The sequence below is a fragment of the Pan paniscus genome, chromosome 13 (assembly GCF_029289425.2).
Source record: "Pan paniscus chromosome 13, NHGRI_mPanPan1-v2.0_pri, whole genome shotgun sequence".
Classification (NCBI taxonomy): Eukaryota; Metazoa; Chordata; class Mammalia; order Primates; family Hominidae; genus Pan; species Pan paniscus.
Genome location: NC_073262.2, coordinates 62,790,588 through 62,807,578, shown reverse-complemented (window position 1 = coordinate 62,807,578; position 16,991 = coordinate 62,790,588). Strand labels below are relative to the sequence as shown.

The 16,991-nt window shown below is 39.1% G+C and overlaps 1 protein-coding gene across 3 annotated transcripts in view; it reads left to right on the top strand.

The window, feature by feature from the left end:
* Positions 1-15,978, top strand: part of ITGB6 (integrin subunit beta 6) — a 170,284-nt gene extending 154,306 nt beyond the window's left edge. For 2 of the 3 annotated variants that reach the window (XM_063595402.1, XM_055108669.3), the window contains 3 exons: positions 2,292-2,411; positions 7,798-7,964; positions 13,811-15,970. In XM_063595402.1, the coding sequence (XP_063451472.1) occupies positions 2,292-2,411; positions 7,798-7,964; positions 13,811-13,909 (386 nt within the window). In that variant the 3' untranslated portion in view covers positions 13,910-15,970. Of the gene's footprint in view, positions 1-2,291; positions 2,412-7,797; positions 7,965-13,810 lie in introns of all 3 variants that reach the window. The other variant, XM_063595401.1, reaches the window with a different exon arrangement.
* The last annotated feature ends 1,013 nt before the right edge of the window (positions 15,979-16,991 follow it).

The window sequence follows — 16,991 nt, the reverse complement described above, 5'->3', positions numbered from 1 at the left end:
CTGGACCTTCCCAGGCCCACATCCTCACCCCTGTTTTCACATTTCTTCCTTCTCTGAGTATGGTTCCACGGACTGCCTGGCATCTTATTTTCATTGTATTATTCTAGAGCAGCACTGTAGACATTCACAAAGGAAGGGAAAAAAGAGAGATCCATTTTCTATGAACAACAGAAGAAATTATGCAGCGAATTATGCAAATCTGTCATTGCACATTTGAGAATACTATTTCAATACCCAAACACCATGGAACAGCCTACATCTAGAGCCGTAACAGTCATGAAAAGGAGTGGTGAAGTAATTAAAGCAACATGGGAGTTGTGACTCAAAGATCATATTCTGCCATTCCATTAACACTTAAATAACTCTGACCAGGTCAAGTAAGCCTCCCTAGGCTTCAGTGCAGCTATTTGAAAGAAAAATTTTAAAAACATGGTTAATATTACTGAAAGGAGTATGATAAGCCATTCACATATTTCCTACCACAGAATAAAATGTTTCATTAAATATGTTCAAGGCGAGCAGAGTGAGCCTGGGCTGTTCCCGCAGAGAGGGGGAAAGAAGCAAGAAAACAGTCCAATAAGAAAACGCATAGTCCCCAAGACTTCATGAACCCTAGCTAACTGGAGGGGCAAGTGAACAGGAGATGTGGTAAAGGCCAAATAAAATGGCCAACGTATGAATTATATCTGCAATACCATTTGCAATCAAACATATGAAATAACACACATCTCACCAAATCTCTTAATCAGAATCTCCTTTTTAAAAATACTTATTGAACAATTCACTAAGTGTACAAGCTCCTGTGCACACAACCAACTTCTCAAATCAGAATACCCAAGGTGGGTCCCCAGAATCTACATTTTCAAAACTCCCAGGTGACTTAGATGACCATAATCATTTGGCAATGACTAGACTAGGATGATTTGTAATTAGATTTCTTAATATTCCCATGTAATAGATGTTTCTAATGGGTTCAAAAACAGTTTGTACACTTAAATCTATCATCCAAAATTTTATTTACAATGCTAAATGTCTTGCTGGTTCCTGTTTTCATAGATAATACAAAGCATACTTCTCACAGACACTGTTGGGTTTTTCATCTCAAACAAAATGTAAAGACAGCAAACAGCAACTTAATATTTCTATCTATGGCTATGGCATTTTTGACCAAAAACAGACTATTATTTAATTTTTGTTAGATTCAGAAAACACATTAGATTCTGCTTTATTAATGTTTTTATTTTTAAGCAAATGAGAGAGGTTATAAGTCTAGTAGGAGTATGTCCGAGATTATCAGGGGCAGCCCCAGTTTTAATGTTCTGATCCATTGTAGCATAACACACTAACTTTGGACCTATGTCCTAAAAGTTTAGATTAAGAGCAAAAGGTCTTCTACTTACAGGTTTCTGAAAAACAATGTTTGTAACCATCATTGAAAAGTCTCCAACTTAAAAGATAGGAGAACAGTTAAGCAAATTTGTTTGGTTTTCTTAATTAGGAGAATGCCACATAATTTTGGCACACATCCTGGACTACTAAAATTTGTGGTAGATAGTACTGGCATCTCAGATTGGCCATTTTACTTTACTTTTAATTTCTGTCATGACATTCATTTTCTGCCTCTTGAATGAGCTCAATAAGGAAAAATTCCCACTTGGAAAAGATTTAAGGTAAACTGGATTTTTTTTTTTTTCAAATTAAGAAAGGAGCTCTACTGAATGATAGACAAACTGTCACTGTGGATTTATTTACCTTTATCCTGCTGGTCCCTGAGCTACATAATGCTTCAGTCTCAGTTTCCTGATATTAATTTATGTTACTGTTACCACAATACATGGCCAGCAATCTTGACTATGCCGTTGTGAGAAAGGCTCCTTTAAAAGTATCAGTATCAGTTTGAACTGTGCAGAAATGTAATCTAGACATCCTTCATGCTGTCAGCAAAGAATCTATAGCCCCCTCATTACCATAATCAGGGCCATTCTATTCCCAAGGCAGCTGTGGGTACCTGCCTTGAAGTACGTTCAGCCTGTTGCAATCCTGCCCGTATCTGTTTGATAGGTACATTTGATGGTCAGTACTGATTGACCACAACTGGAACTGTTCTTCTGGAACGTGAGTGAAAACGAAAACCTCACTTCATGAGAAAAACAAAAACCTATGCCTCTCCTATTCTCATTCTGCAATATTGAAAACTCTAATTTACATATTAAAACTCAATACTACTTTGTTTTAAAAATAATCTCTTTTGGAATCTTGTTTAACCTAATGAATGACTCCTTTATCTGCAGATTTCTCAAAGGATGGTTCTGTTTCCTGCTCTCTGCAAGGAGAAAATGAATGTCTTATTACATTCCTAATAACTACAGATAATGAGGGGAAAACCATCATTCACAGCATCAATGAAAAAGGTGGGTGTTTTGCCTTCCATTGCCGATGGCAAATGATACTACACAGGAGAAGAGAAAGCAACCAGAAAATCGCTCTGGGTAGCATGCCAGGAAAGACATTTCCAAAATTTTGATGAAGTTTCTTAAAGTTTCTCAAGGATTGAAAGATGCCAGTTAGAAGGTTCAGTATGTTCCAGTGTCTCTTATTAAGACCAGATAAGGGTCGGGCACGGTGGCTCACACCTGTAATCCCAGCACTTTGGGAGGCCGAGGCGGGTGGGTCACTTGAGGTCAGGAGTTGGAGACCACCCTGGCCAACATGGTGAAACCCTGTCTCTACTAAAAATACAAAAATTAGCCGGGTATGGTGGCCTGCACCTATAATCCCAGCTACTCGGGAGGCTGAGGCAGGAGAATTGCTTGAGCTTGGGAGGTGTAGGTTGCGTTGATCCGAGATCGCACCACTGCACAGAGTGAGACCAAAAAAAAAAAAAAAAAAAAAAAAACCCAGCTAAGATGACTTGTAGTTGCAGCAGTCATCATCTTCCTGAAAGCTGACTGATGAATTATAAAAAGGTAAGTAGATTAAATGAAATGTAAGCAAAAGGTGTATCTTTAGGAAAGGGTAACAGAGAAGAGTGTGTCCATTTTTTTTTAAAGAGTGTGAATCAGGCAAACCTTGGTTCAAATCCTTCTCCATTATTTAATAGCGGAGTGATGGCTTGAGTCTCTGAGTCTCTATTTCCTCATCCGTAAAATGGTACAGATAATAGTACTTTTTTCTAAGTGTTGACTCAAGGATTAAGTGGAATAACGCACATAAAATTGTGGCAATACCTAACTCATGGTAATGGGTCATTAAATGATAATGCTGAATCAGAAAAGACATTAAGCAGCAAGTGAGGAAGGATGTCATCTAAAAGGATGTCAAGGGGTCCATTGCTCCTGTGGATTTTCATCCACACCAACTCATAGAGTCAGTTTGGGACTTGGGAAAACCTTAAACATTTTGCATTCAGTGAAGAGGAAGGAGAAGTTTATATTTAGTAGAGAAGAAAGTAGGTGAGAAGGTATTAATACTTTGATTGAGGGGGATTCAAATGTTAGTGGGTATCAGACTCCCTTGGGGAACTTGTTAAAAATGCCTATATCCCGAGTCAACACCATCTGATGTGTGGCCCAGGGCTCTGCATTTTAACAACTACCCTGGCAAGCCTGATACAAATGGTCCCAAGATCTCCCTGTGAGCAACAGCCCTAACAACACAGACTGCATTCTCATTTACTCACAGGTGCCTCATATTTTCTGTCTTTAATTAGTGATGTGTTCCTCCCTAAACCATTCCTGCAGATATGACGCTATATTAAATCAGACCTCATCAGACCTTGTTTGCAACCTCCTCCTCCCATCAAAAGCTTGGAGCCTAAGTTCTGACCCAGACAACAGCAACAAGGCCAGGCCATAAGGCAGATAGGTGTGTTTTGTTGTACATGCTTACTTACCGATGTGCTGATAAAATATTAAGTCCTGAACTTAAAACCAGAAGTATCAAATTGGCATCACTTAAGAACATAAAAACCACAGCAATGTCAAAAGAACCAAAAAGTAGGTTCAAGACCATTATATCCCAATCAAGAAAACATGATCAGAAAAACGTCACATTGCAGTTGCTGAGGGCAAGGGAGAGATAGAGGTTGGCACAATCCAAGGAATCTGAAGATGATTGTGAACTTGGCCTTGAAGCTCAGGTATGCCGAGTGCCCCTGGAGACTTGCTCTGGAAAAATCTCATGTAAATCAACTCCTTTGAAATGCATACATAAAATGAGTCTTGTGGCCATTCATTAGGGAAACATAAGGAGAATCCTGCTGTATAAGGAGAAATTACTTTATAATACCAAAAAAGCCTGCCTGCTCATTATCTGTCTTACAAAATAAAATTCTCCAACTGCACCCCCAACCCTCTGACTGTGGCAGTGACTTTAGCAAGTTATCTTGAAATCAAAGCCATCCCTTACAGTATTGATTCTATTGAAAAAAACGAGTTTCAAACAACAAAAACAAATTTCCAGAATAAGTCCTGCTTTTAATTCAGAGACTTTTGTATCTAGTTGGTGATTTTTTTTTTTTTTTGGTGAAACATGCCTTGGGCTAAATGCCTCCTCATTACGGAGCTGTTGTCTGTTCTTTTATTCCTCCACACAATAAGAGTGGCACCGCAACATGCCATTCTGCAGAGCACGCACAGATGCCCTGATGCTTTTTATTATGGCATGTTATTATCCCCATGCTTTTGTAGTAGGGAAAAGTGAGGGGAAAAATAACCTCCCTGAGGCTTAACAAGAGTCACCTGACAGCCTCCAGGCTCCCTCTTCCTCAACAAATGTCCGCATGGTTGAGTAGGCCTGGCACTTCCAGGGGCCAGCAGAGCAGAACCTGTCCCCAGAAGTCCATGGTCCCTCCTGTCTCCCGTCTCACAGCTTTCAGACTAGAAAATCCCAGGGTGGCCTGGTGGAGGCTTGGGTAGAAGAGGCAAACTGAGAAGTGAGAAAGGGGCTGATCCCCAGGGTCTCTAAGCAAATTGAAAAAAAGAACTGAGTGAAGGGTCGCCACCAGGGGTGCTTGTGGACACAGGTGGCTTCTTTCATCTTCTTTCTTTCCCCCACCATCCGGAGGGACTTCCAGAGCATAAGAGCCACAACAGAGTCAAGGAATGATAGGCGGGAAGGCTTCCTGGCTGGAAAGTACCAGCTAGGGTAGATGCTATACCCACAGGTTCCAACTTGGAGGCTCCAGGCCCTTGAGGTGATGAAGATAGAAAAGGGGAAAGAGTGCTGTATTTGCAGTAACAATAGTAATATTAATTATTATAATAGCAGCTCTCATTTTTTGAGCCCTTACTAATACCATTTGCCAGATGTTGTTCTATATATTTTACATATTAATTCGATTAATATTCTTAACAACCATATAAAACAGGTACCACTATTATTTTCATTTTAAAGGTAAGGAAATTGAGGCATAGAGACATTAAATAATTTTCTAGGTCTGGCAGTAATTACGTGCCAGAGCTAGTTGGAGGAGCTCTGGCAGCCTGGCCTGGAGCCCCTGCTCTGAACCACTGTGCTCTACTGCCTCCTACTGGCTGTACAATCATCATAACTATCTGAATCACAAAAAGATGTTAGATCAGCATCACCCGACAGAACTGTTAGGCAAACCCTATATGTAATTTAAAATTTTCTAGTAATTACATTAAAAAGTAAAAGAAACAGGTAAAATGAATTTTATTTACGATGTTATCCAAAATATTGTCATTTCAACATGTAATCAGTATAAAAGCTGAGATATTTTACATTTTTTTCATACCAAGTGTTCAAAATTAGTGTGTATTTCACCCTTACAGCATAAGCTACTTGGGAAAAGTCACATTTCAAGCACTCAATATGCACATTGAGCTACCAGATTGTGCAACGCATGTAGCAGAGTTAGATACTCAGGACCTTAGAAGTAGGTGCTGCACCAACCTGGACTCGATGGGCCACATTGCCCACAGTGATAGAGGTGACCCTCTTCTTCCACATAGAAATCCATTTTCAGTCTGAGCATCTCAAGAAACATCCGAGTATGAAAAGTGATGATCTCTATTGTGTAAGACCTGCTCTGGCACTTGGGCCAACATCTTTAATTGAGAAATGTACAATTCCTGAGGACTTTCAGTTCTTAAAATAATTATCTCTGCCAGACCGCACCCATTTCTTCTTTAGTCCCTTCTGGAGAACCCTCCTAATTCATGTCTAGGTGCAGGATTGTAGCAAGCTTCATCTTGCTTTGAACAGGAACATACTATGCCCCACCCCAGGCATTTCTTAGCCAAAGATGTAGCCAGTATATATTCTCATGACACAGGCCTGCCGCTTTATTTGCAGGAATGTGCTCACCTATTAGAGGCAGCTATGGTTCATTTGCTATGCGAGAATATAGTCTTTAGATCTTCATACAGTAATAGCTATGTCATTAGCTCCTTTACTTGTTTCTGCATAATCTCTTTACATGGTTTCTTGGCCAAAGAACAAAAGTGTGTGAGGCCAGGCATCATGCTGTTAGTCGGTAATTAGCCCCACTCAGATTCACATCGACTCCAGATCCTTACCTTAAAGACAGCATGACCAGTCATATGTGTATAACTCTCCTTATTAAATATCTAAAAGCAGTAAGACTTAGGATAAACTAAACATCATTCATTTTCTCCCCAGATCCCATGGATTTTGCCTCATTTCTTGCAGAGAGATGCAGATATCTAATGATAATTTTATGTGGGATTTTTTTTCCATGAAAGTAAGAGGAGAACATAATTATAATGTTTCATTAAGAAATGTATCATCTCCTAGGCATATTGCAAGGACTATTAGTCATTCTGCTGTGAATTAGGAAAGGTACTGTATAATTACAAAATTACATTAATATCTTCAATACAGTCAAAATAACATTTCATAGAATATTCAAGTTGAAAGTACCCTACAGAACATCTAATTTCCCAGACTTGCTTGAGGATAAGAATAATTTAGAATATTTAATAACACAGAATCGGTGGCTTATCCAAGACCCACTGAATCAGAATATTGGGGAAGGGGTCTAGGAAGCTGTGTTAGTAAGCAAGAACAGTTCAGCTTATTGGTATCATCAGAAAAGGTAAGGGAACACTGAACTTTGTTTTACAGATGAAGGGCCTGGGGCTCAGAGAGGTCAAGGGACTGGATCACATTCACACAGCTACTGTACATCAGATGGGAATTGAATCTACCTCTCCTGAATCTAGTCTAGGAACTTCCCCAAAACCAGACTACTGCATTAGGGTTCAACAAAACAGAACTGAAACCCATCATTGTCTTCTGTCTATAAAGAAAGAAGGAAATAGTAATTTTTTCCAAGGGATAGGTTTTTATATAACTTTTAATATAGTCTTCTAGACTCCCCATGATTCAAGAAGGTCCATGAAAAACTGATGACATGCAGCACACACACACACACACACATACTCCATTTCTGCTTTATCGTGGACTCAGAAGAGACCATGTTTAGTGATTAAACTAGTCTTTTTCTTAATCCTTTAAATATTCCATGTGCATTAATTATCACTCTTTTGGATTCTCTTTTAGAGTCAACCATCAAGTCTATATCCATTTACTTCAAATAACTAAATTCTTCCTTTATCTTTTGTTCTACTTTGAGGAATGCAGGGCTATTCTTCAACAAGTAACTCATTTTTAAAATTTAAGCAAGGCGAAAATGGTGTCAATATTTATCCTCTGCTGCAGAAAATGTAGATAAAAATCCAACAAGAAATGGTTTTCCGATGTCAAAATGTTGATTTTACCACCTTCTTATAATTTTCTTTATTTCTGCAGATTGTCCGAAGCCTCCAAACATTCCCATGATCATGTTAGGGGTTTCCCTGGCTATTCTTCTCATCGGGGTTGTCCTGCTGTGCATCTGGAAGCTACTGGTGTCATTTCATGATCGTAAAGAAGTTGCCAAATTTGAAGCAGAACGATCAAAAGCCAAGTGGCAAACGGTATGTGGAAACTTAGGGCTACTCCTTGTCTAGGGGAGAAAGAGGCTAGTGGAAGAGATTGAGGGGCTCAGCTTTCTTCTGCTCTGAGAGTTCAAATGTCACATTTTTTCTCTCCCACTCTCGCCATGACCCCAACAGCTTTGATTTCTGTTCTGCTTCAGGCGCAAAGGTCCAGATGACCCTCATAGCTTATATTTGTCTTAGTGCGGTGGGGATTTCCACCACGATGAAGAGTCTCATGAGGCTCCTGAGACAGCTGCTTAGGGACATTGGGGAAGTATATTTTTACCCAGTGCTTCCTCACCACTAGGAGTATCCCTCAGGCCCCATTTGATAAAGCACGGGTGCTATATCTAAACATTTCCATAAATTGGTTATGTTATAATGAATGGAATAGTGTTCATAAATAGTACGATAATTCATGCCAATTTCTTTGGAAATACTTGTTTCTGATATAATAGGTTACAAAGCAAAATCGAGATGATTTTTAAAATGCCATGCAGTTATTTTTTCTGAATAACATAAATTTTAAACAGAGACCTGAAAAAAACCCCAAAAGTATTAACCTTTAAATACATAAACTCAATAGAAATAATTTAACTGCCTTCTCTTCACAAGAGGCAATCAGAAGGCAGGACTATAGTTTTCTGTGTTTCTTTTCCACAGGAGAGATAATTACATTTCTAGAGACCCATAGAAACAATTCCATAGTTTTAATTTCGTCTCTCTATCTCTAATGGTGTGTCCAGGTATCTAACAGCGATTATCTTACATTGCTGATTCTAACAACAATGATATCACTGGAGAAAATACAGGCAGACACAATGCTCCTTTGGATTTGTCTGCCCAAATAATTTGATGTTAACAATTTTTATAGCAATGCCTTCAACTCCTAAAGCAAATGGAATTTCCCATTTTTGATAAATTTATCTTGATAAGGGATGTTTCTGTTGTATGTAGTTATTCTAAATTAATGATAATATATGGTACAGGACAATGAACACTGAAAATTTTTATCTACTTTATCTTCCCATTAAAAATGCATTTAGATACAACAGCCAAATGCAATGTATGGATCTTGTTTGGATCATGATTTGAACAGTCCACCTGTAAAAATACATTTTTAAAACAACTGGAAAAAAGCTGGGCGTGGTGGCTCACACCTGTAATCTTAGAACTTTGGGAGGCCAAGACAGGAGGATTGGATCACTTGAGCTCAGGAGTTCAAGTTGGGCAACATGGCAAAACGCCATCCCTACAAAAAGAAATACAAAAATTAGCCAGGCATGGTGGTTCACACCTGTAGTCCCAGCTACTTGGGAGGCTAAGGCAGGAGGATCACTTGAGCCAGGAGGTCAAGGCTGCAGTGAGCCATGATCATGCCATTGCATTCCAGCCTAGGTGACAGAGTGAGCCCCAGTCTCCAAAATAAATGATAAATAAATACATAAAAAGACTGAAAAAAGATTAATACATGCTGGGTATTAGAATGATAGCAAATAAGTATGGTTAATTTGATTAGGTATGATAATGGCATGGTGACATTGCTAGAAAATATCCATATTTTTTAGAGATGCATACTGAAGGAGTGAAAGGAAATGAAAGCTGGGGTTCGCTTTGAAATAATTCAGCCAAGAGAGTGGGATGGAGGGATAGTTGAAGCAGGTGTGGCAGAATTGTGATAACTGTGGAATCTGAGCGTTGGGTCTTTGGAGGTTGGTTATATAGCTTTCCTCTTTTTGCGAATGTGTGTATTTTCCATAATTAAGCAAAATTCCTCAGGAGAAGATATAATTTACTCATCCCTAACAATGTAAAAGGTAAACAGGTTAGCTTGGTGACTTAGAACACAGTACTAATGAGCCCAAAGTTGTAGGACAGTTCACTTCACCTGACCCCTGGCCACAGATGTTATTTTTGACTTTCATCAACTCTCCAACAAATGCCTTGCCATGGTTAGAAGGGCAACCAGGTAAAAGAATATGGTTAAGTTGCCACAAAGGACAATAGCAGCAAGCCCCATGATATAATCCTGGTATTTCCATTTTGAAGAGCTAAACTGAGGCTCAGAGAAGTTAAGGGACTTCCCTAACTTTTGGTGCATGGTTAAGCTGAAGCCTAATTGTTCATTGTTCTTCTAAGCACAGCCTTTGGTTGACCCTCCTAGAAATAATAAGCAGGTGTTCCACAAACACGCACTTGGGCAATTATGTGATGTGTATCTACTAACCAGCACATTTCAATGTTCTCATACAGAGGCATAAATACTGACAAGTGATTAATATCTTTAAAATAACATTTTAATTAACAGTTAATTTCCCCAAAAACATGAATTGTTCTCCCTCAGGATGTAGAACATGACTGAAATTCAAATGCTGAATTTTTGCTCTTTCTTCATCTAACATGCGACCCGAACATGCATTAAACAGAAAAGAAAAGCATAAATGGAAAATATTATTTCCTTATTAAATTGAGTTTCTTTGAATAACAAATGTTTGATGTTGCTGACTAGATAATGACTGGGTAGTAATTATTCACTTGGAGGCAAAAAAGGTTTAACTCAAATAATTCAGTTTAAATTTCACTAACATCCTACTGGAAAAAAATGTCGCTCACTGCACACATTTAGGGGTCTTCAATTTAACTGAGTTTTTTCCCTAAAACCTATTTCTTCCTGAAGAAGTGAATTTGACTGGTCTTTGAAACCCAGTGCCCTCCAGAGACAATAGGGACAGTCAGGCCTCCTGGCCATAGGACTGCATTGGACTCATAAAGTGACAGGGCTTAAGACAGAAAGGTCTTCACTCCTACCTCCTAAAACATTTCAGAGCAGCTGTAAAGAAAGGTTATCTTTTTTATTATGCTTTAAAAAATAATGCCCACCCCCACATATTCTTTATGAAAACACAAATGAAACATATTTAAATTCATCTTTGATTAGAATTTTTTTTCTAGGATGACAAGTCATTAACTTCAGGCAAAAAAATGTTCAGCCTGACATTTCTTGCAGTCATGAATTGATTTTGTACTGTGCTAAGCAAATCAGGTCTGCGTTTGGCAGTTGGGCGATCATTAAGGAAGCTGTGGGTCATGACAGAGTTTTCCTATTACCACTTTTTCAATCTTGAAAAATGTGTCATTGCATTTGCAGAATCCACAGCCTAAATTAGCACTCCCAGACACCTGGGGGAATCAGCCTGGTCACCCCAGATGGTTAGGGGAAAACTGACCTTTTCTGGGCAGTGGATTGCACACTCACCCGAAATAGAGTAGGACTCAAGCCTGCATTTCAGCTGGAAAGTCTGTGTAGAGAGGTTACAATCAGCAGAGCACTAGAAGAGGCAGTGTGGACATTTCCACACCTCCTCCTGGAACAAAACCCAATGTGAGTGCATTATCCTGACCTCTGATCTTCAGCTGAGGCCAGGAAATACCCTATTACACACAACAGCAATATGTACTTGCTCTTCGTCCACTTTTACACTTCCACCTTACCCTCTTACTCTAGTGAAGTCTGCTTTACCCATCACTCCCTATAAGCAATGTCTTGGCCCTAAACCAGTATTGCAAGGGACTCCCAAAATATTGCAAACCTAAATGAATGAAGTTGCTTTAAAATACGGAATGAAAACTCCACCATCAAAATTAAACATTCAACTAAATATCTACTAAATAACATTGTGTTATCTTGTCAACTGCAATTCAAGTCACCTCCTCTATAATGCATATCAGTTATATTAAGTGTGGGATATGGGTGTATTGTAGTATGTTTGACATAATATAGGGTGCACCTACAAACAAGTACCTGGTCCTACGGAGCTCTAAGCTGGCCCTGCTCACAGCCTGTGTCCTCTTTCCAAGTGTCTTTTCTGTTCACAAAGGTGGGAGCTTCCTGGAGGAAGTGGGAAATTCCTCCAGGACAGGCTTACCCTGTCATTGCTGGCCTGAACCTCTTACTTTTTTCCATCTTATTTCTTCAATGGAGTCTCTCATTCTCCTGTAACCAACTAGATTCTAGTCTCAAATTTAATAGAATTCCATGCATGATTTTTGTTTGCAAATTAGACTCCATCTACATCTAAATTCACATCAGTCTGCCCTTTGCCTTCAAAATCTCAAATTCTTAGGGCAGCAGGACTAGATAAGATCTGGAGGTCCCTCAGAATTAACCAGGCTGCTCTCAGGAATAGAAGCAATATACCAACTTAGCTTTCACCCATCATCCACCACCAGCCAAGGAACATTTTTCTGTTTGGCTTTATTATAGAAATAGCATATCTCTTTAAAGGCACATAACAAAAGTAACATGTCACTTAGTCAGAGGTCAGGCCACTGGCTCTGGACAACATAGAAATGGGTGCAGGTGTGATTCCCACTCACAATGAGGGCACTGAGGCCAATGAGTGGGAAAGACCGGGGAGTGTTTCCGGTTTTATTCAATTCTTTTAAGAGCTGAAAGAAATACACTGAGCAAGCAAAGACAATTAAGGTTTTTTTTTCAAATCCACCCCTAGAAATTTCTACCATAGCTATAATTCATGGAATGAGGTGATCAAAGTATAAGATTTTAACTTAGAAGGTCAGAGGCGGTACCTGGATTCCATACATACTCAGTAATGGGCTTAGAAATGTTAAGTGTACCAAAGCCCTGGAGGAAAATATCTTAATAATCCTCTCTAAAACCTAAAAGAAAAGGAAATTCCAAATGTGAAGAAAAGCTATAAATAGGAACTAATGAGAAGAGGCAGCATTTATGGAGCATTTGCTATGTGCTACACACAGCGCTAAAATACTTTACCTGGACGAGGTAGGAACAGATAGGGACACCAAGGCTCAGAGTGGCTTCAGTACGGTCATGTGGTGGAGCTGGGTTTGGACCCAGACTGTTGCCATAGCCTGTGTGATAAACCTTGGAAAGTGGGAGAGAAGAAACTGTACCTTACCCAGACACCTTCCTCCGGCCTGGAACAACTAGAGAGGCTTGATCCTTCTGGACCTTCTGGTCCTTTTGGCTACAGCACCACTGCTATTGGCACCTGGAGGCACATCTATAACCCAAACAGCACAGCTGAGCTACCCAGGAGTCCCACACCCAACCTTCCCACTGCCCCCAAGGCAAAGCCATTTTTTCTGGCCTGCCTTTGGACTGCAACTCTTTCATGACCCCAGGGTCCTCCATACCAGTCTCTTGTGATTGTCTTACACAGTGTTGTACATAGTAAGCAAAAGACAGCTGGTTCTTTGGCTACCCAGGGCAAGTGTTAGCTGTCCAGAGGATGGTTCCTCACTCCTCCCAAGCAACTACTTTCTCCCACTTCTGAGTTTTGATTTTATCTTAGCATGATTATTTGTGCCCTTCTTTGATGCCTCTCATCAGTAACACGTTTGTTAAAGGCAGATACTGTGTCATTCATTTTTGTATGTTCCTACCAGTTTCACTTTTCCTGTTTTTTACTTTTTTGGCTTTGATTTCACTTTTGGTTCATCTGTCACTGTTCATGCCACTCATTCCATACATACTGAGTACCTGCTTTGGGCCAGGGACTCAGTGCTGGGAAAACAGAAGTGAGCACAACAGCTGAAGCCTTGTTTTCTATCTGTAAATTTGTGCATTACCAAAAGAGGTAACATTTTTAGAATATACATATGGGACTTGTTCTGTATATTTAACAAAATGAAAATGTATAAATTGCAAAACACTAAACGTATGAAATACCAAATTAATCAAAATTGTTCTAATGGTTTCCAAGACTGACCTTGACTCTCCTCTTCCAATTTGCACTATGTATTAAAACAGTATAATAACAAAATATACATACTTTCACTTGAATCTTTTTTTTTTCCAGGGAACCAATCCACTCTACAGAGGCTCCACAAGTACTTTTAAAAATGTAACTTATAAACACAGGGAAAAACAAAAGGTAGACCTTTCCACAGATTGCTAGAACTACTTTATGCATGAAAAAAGTCTGTTTCACTGATATGAAATGTTAATGCACTATTTAATTTTTTTCTCTTTGTTGCTTCAAAATGAGGTTGGTTTAAGATAATAATAGGACATTTGCAGATAAGTCATCCTCTACATGAAGGTGACAGACTGTTGGCAGGTTCAAAATAATCAAGAAGAGAAATATCCTTAGCAAAGAGATGACTTTGGGGATCATTTGAGGAATACTAACTCTGTTGCATTAATGCTTCAAAAAATCATCAAAATGATTCATGGGGGCCTGATTTGCATTTGAAAAATGTTTGAAATTAGAATCTCATTTGTTTCAGGAATGCAGCTACCTGAGTTTTTTGTCTCGGCAAAGTCACAAAGCCCATATACTCACATTGTGTGTCTATACTCGCCAATTAATTCTAAACTTGGAGGAAATATGCCCTCTCTTAAAGGAGAATTTTTTTAAAATCTCTGAGAAATGAGATTCTGAGTTTACTTCAGGTAAAAGGTTGCAATTCTTCTGAAGATATCTCAAATATAAGGTTGAAAGTTAAGTGTTAATAATTTTTGTGAATTTATACACACACCTAAACGTTAAGTACACAAATATTTTATTTGTTTTACAAATAAGGAATAAGTAATTTATAAATTAAGAAGTTACCTATAAAAATAAAAAGATAACAACCCTATCATATAGCTTATTTTTAAATTACCTGAAAAACGATATTCTACACTGTTTCCTTTTTGACTCTGAGTTTTCAAACTGTTACTTCTCCCATATTTCTCAATCCATTTCACTCAGTTGCACAGTCTTTTAAATCCTGTAATTGTCATACCAAAGTTTCTTTTTTAAAAAAAATTACTTTAAATGCTTAGTTTATTCAAAGAGTGATCCAATAATATAAAAGGAACATGTGTTAAACACAATAAAATTTTAAATGGCTCTAAATCAAGCACATCAAGAGTATACAAGTCTTAAAGGCTTTTTAATACATACTCTTTTCCCATCTATGTAACCCAACTTGCACATTTCAGCTGCATGTGGTGAATATGCATCATATATTTACTTTAAGAGGTAAGATTTTACTTGCAAAATATATGTGCAAATTAGGGATCCATCAGTTGATGGAAGAGATGGACTCTAGAATATTATTTCTTGTGGTTATTACTCCTTTACAAAGCACTTTCGTCTCACTTGATCCTCATAAGGAAACTAAGGCTCAGAATGAGTAGGGCTGGGTTCAGAATCTAGCTCCTCTAACTCCAAGCCATCTCCTCTTTCCACTGCAGGAAACTGCCTCTTTTGTCAGTGAAATAATAGAAAGATTGTGTTAGTTAAGCAATAACTGTCATTTGTTTGAAAATGTTCGAGACTAAACAAATAGCATTTAAACTGCTGGCATATAGATGAGATATTGTACTTTTGCGCAATGTTTATTACCTTTGATTAAATTGTAATGTGAAGCTTTTACTAGGTGAATAGTTCATTATGTAGTGGAGGCTTCGTGGTTGTCCATTGAATTGTCACAGCAAAATCTATAAGTTTCTTCAATTCTACAAGATAGATCCATATACCTTTGATCACTTGGAGACTCTTTTTTTGCTGGTTTCTAGATAACTCAGGTAAATCAAACCTTTACGGAGTACAGGGCTAGGTGAAAGAATTACTGAAAAATCACCTTGAAAATCCGAAGGGCTGATATACCCTTTATGTTCCTGACTGGTGTGCAGAACCTGGGGGAAATCTACAGCAATATACAGGTTGCAATGCTGATAACACAACAGCAATCCTCTCCTCTATGTGGACTTACTGTTGTATTTTTTTATTATTATTGGAATGGGATTTTAGAAAATAGAAGTTACCTTTGTGTGTGTTTTAGGGAAGGTAGAGAAGAATCTGCTCTTTCTCTGAATACTGTTTTGACCCCAGGCAGGACCTTGGAAAGGCCAAAACATTAACAGTAGTACTTCTGTTCACTGAAGAGTTATGTTACATGAAGATAAAATGGTTTTGTCGTGTTTATTATTGTATTTTGTGTTGATGTAAATAAACATGGTAATTTAAACAATGAACCTTAGATGGATGATAGTTTCTTTTATTTGCTTGGCACAAAACCCTCTTCTTGGATTTCTGGATTCCTCTGTGACCTGTTCTGACTGCCTTGATGGTCTTGGTCTGGGGCCAAGGAGAAGAGCAAAAGGAGGCAGCCACAGAAGGCAAGAGACAGCAGGGAGCGGGCCTGGACATCACCATTTTGTAAAGTCAAGTTCTTTAGAGTTAGTGCTATAAACTGAAATGTATCACCTTCCACCCCCAATAGCCCCTGTCCCCCCAAAATTCATGTATTGAAGTCTTAACCCCCAGTAGCTGAGACTATAACTGTGCTTAGAAATAGAGCCTTTAAAGAGATAATTAAAGGCTGGGCACGATGGCTCATGCCTGTAATCCCAACACTTTGGGAGGCTGATGCAGGCAGATCACAAGGTCAGGAGTTCGAGACCAGCATGGCCAACATAGTGAAACCCCGTCTCTACTAAAAATACAAAAATTAGACAGGTATGGTGGCAGGCGCCTATAGTCCCAGCTACTTGGGAGGCTGAGGCAGGAGAATCACTTGAACCCAGGAAGTAGAGGTTGCAGTTGGCTGAGACCACGCCATTGCACTCCAGCCTGGGTGACAGAGTGAGACTCCATCTCAAAAAAAAAAAAAAAAAGAGAGATAATTAAAATAAGGCGATGGAGTTGAGCCCTGGTCCACTATGACTAGTGTCCTTATAAGAAGAGGAGATTAGGACACAGACATAAGGAAAACCATGTGAAGATACAGGGAGAGGGTGGCCAACTACAAGCCAAGGAGAGAGGCCTCATAAGAAACCAACCCAGTTGCCACCTGGACCCTGGACTTCTGGCCCCCAGAACTGAGGGAAAATAAATTCCTGTTGTGGAAGCCCCCTAGTCTGTGGTGCTCTGCTCAGCAGCCTGAGCACACTCACGCGGTCAGGGAGTCTATTCTTCTGCACATCCATTTGTTCGGTGTCATGGTGCCATGCTTATCTTCTAAATCAGGAAAATTAAGCACAAAGAG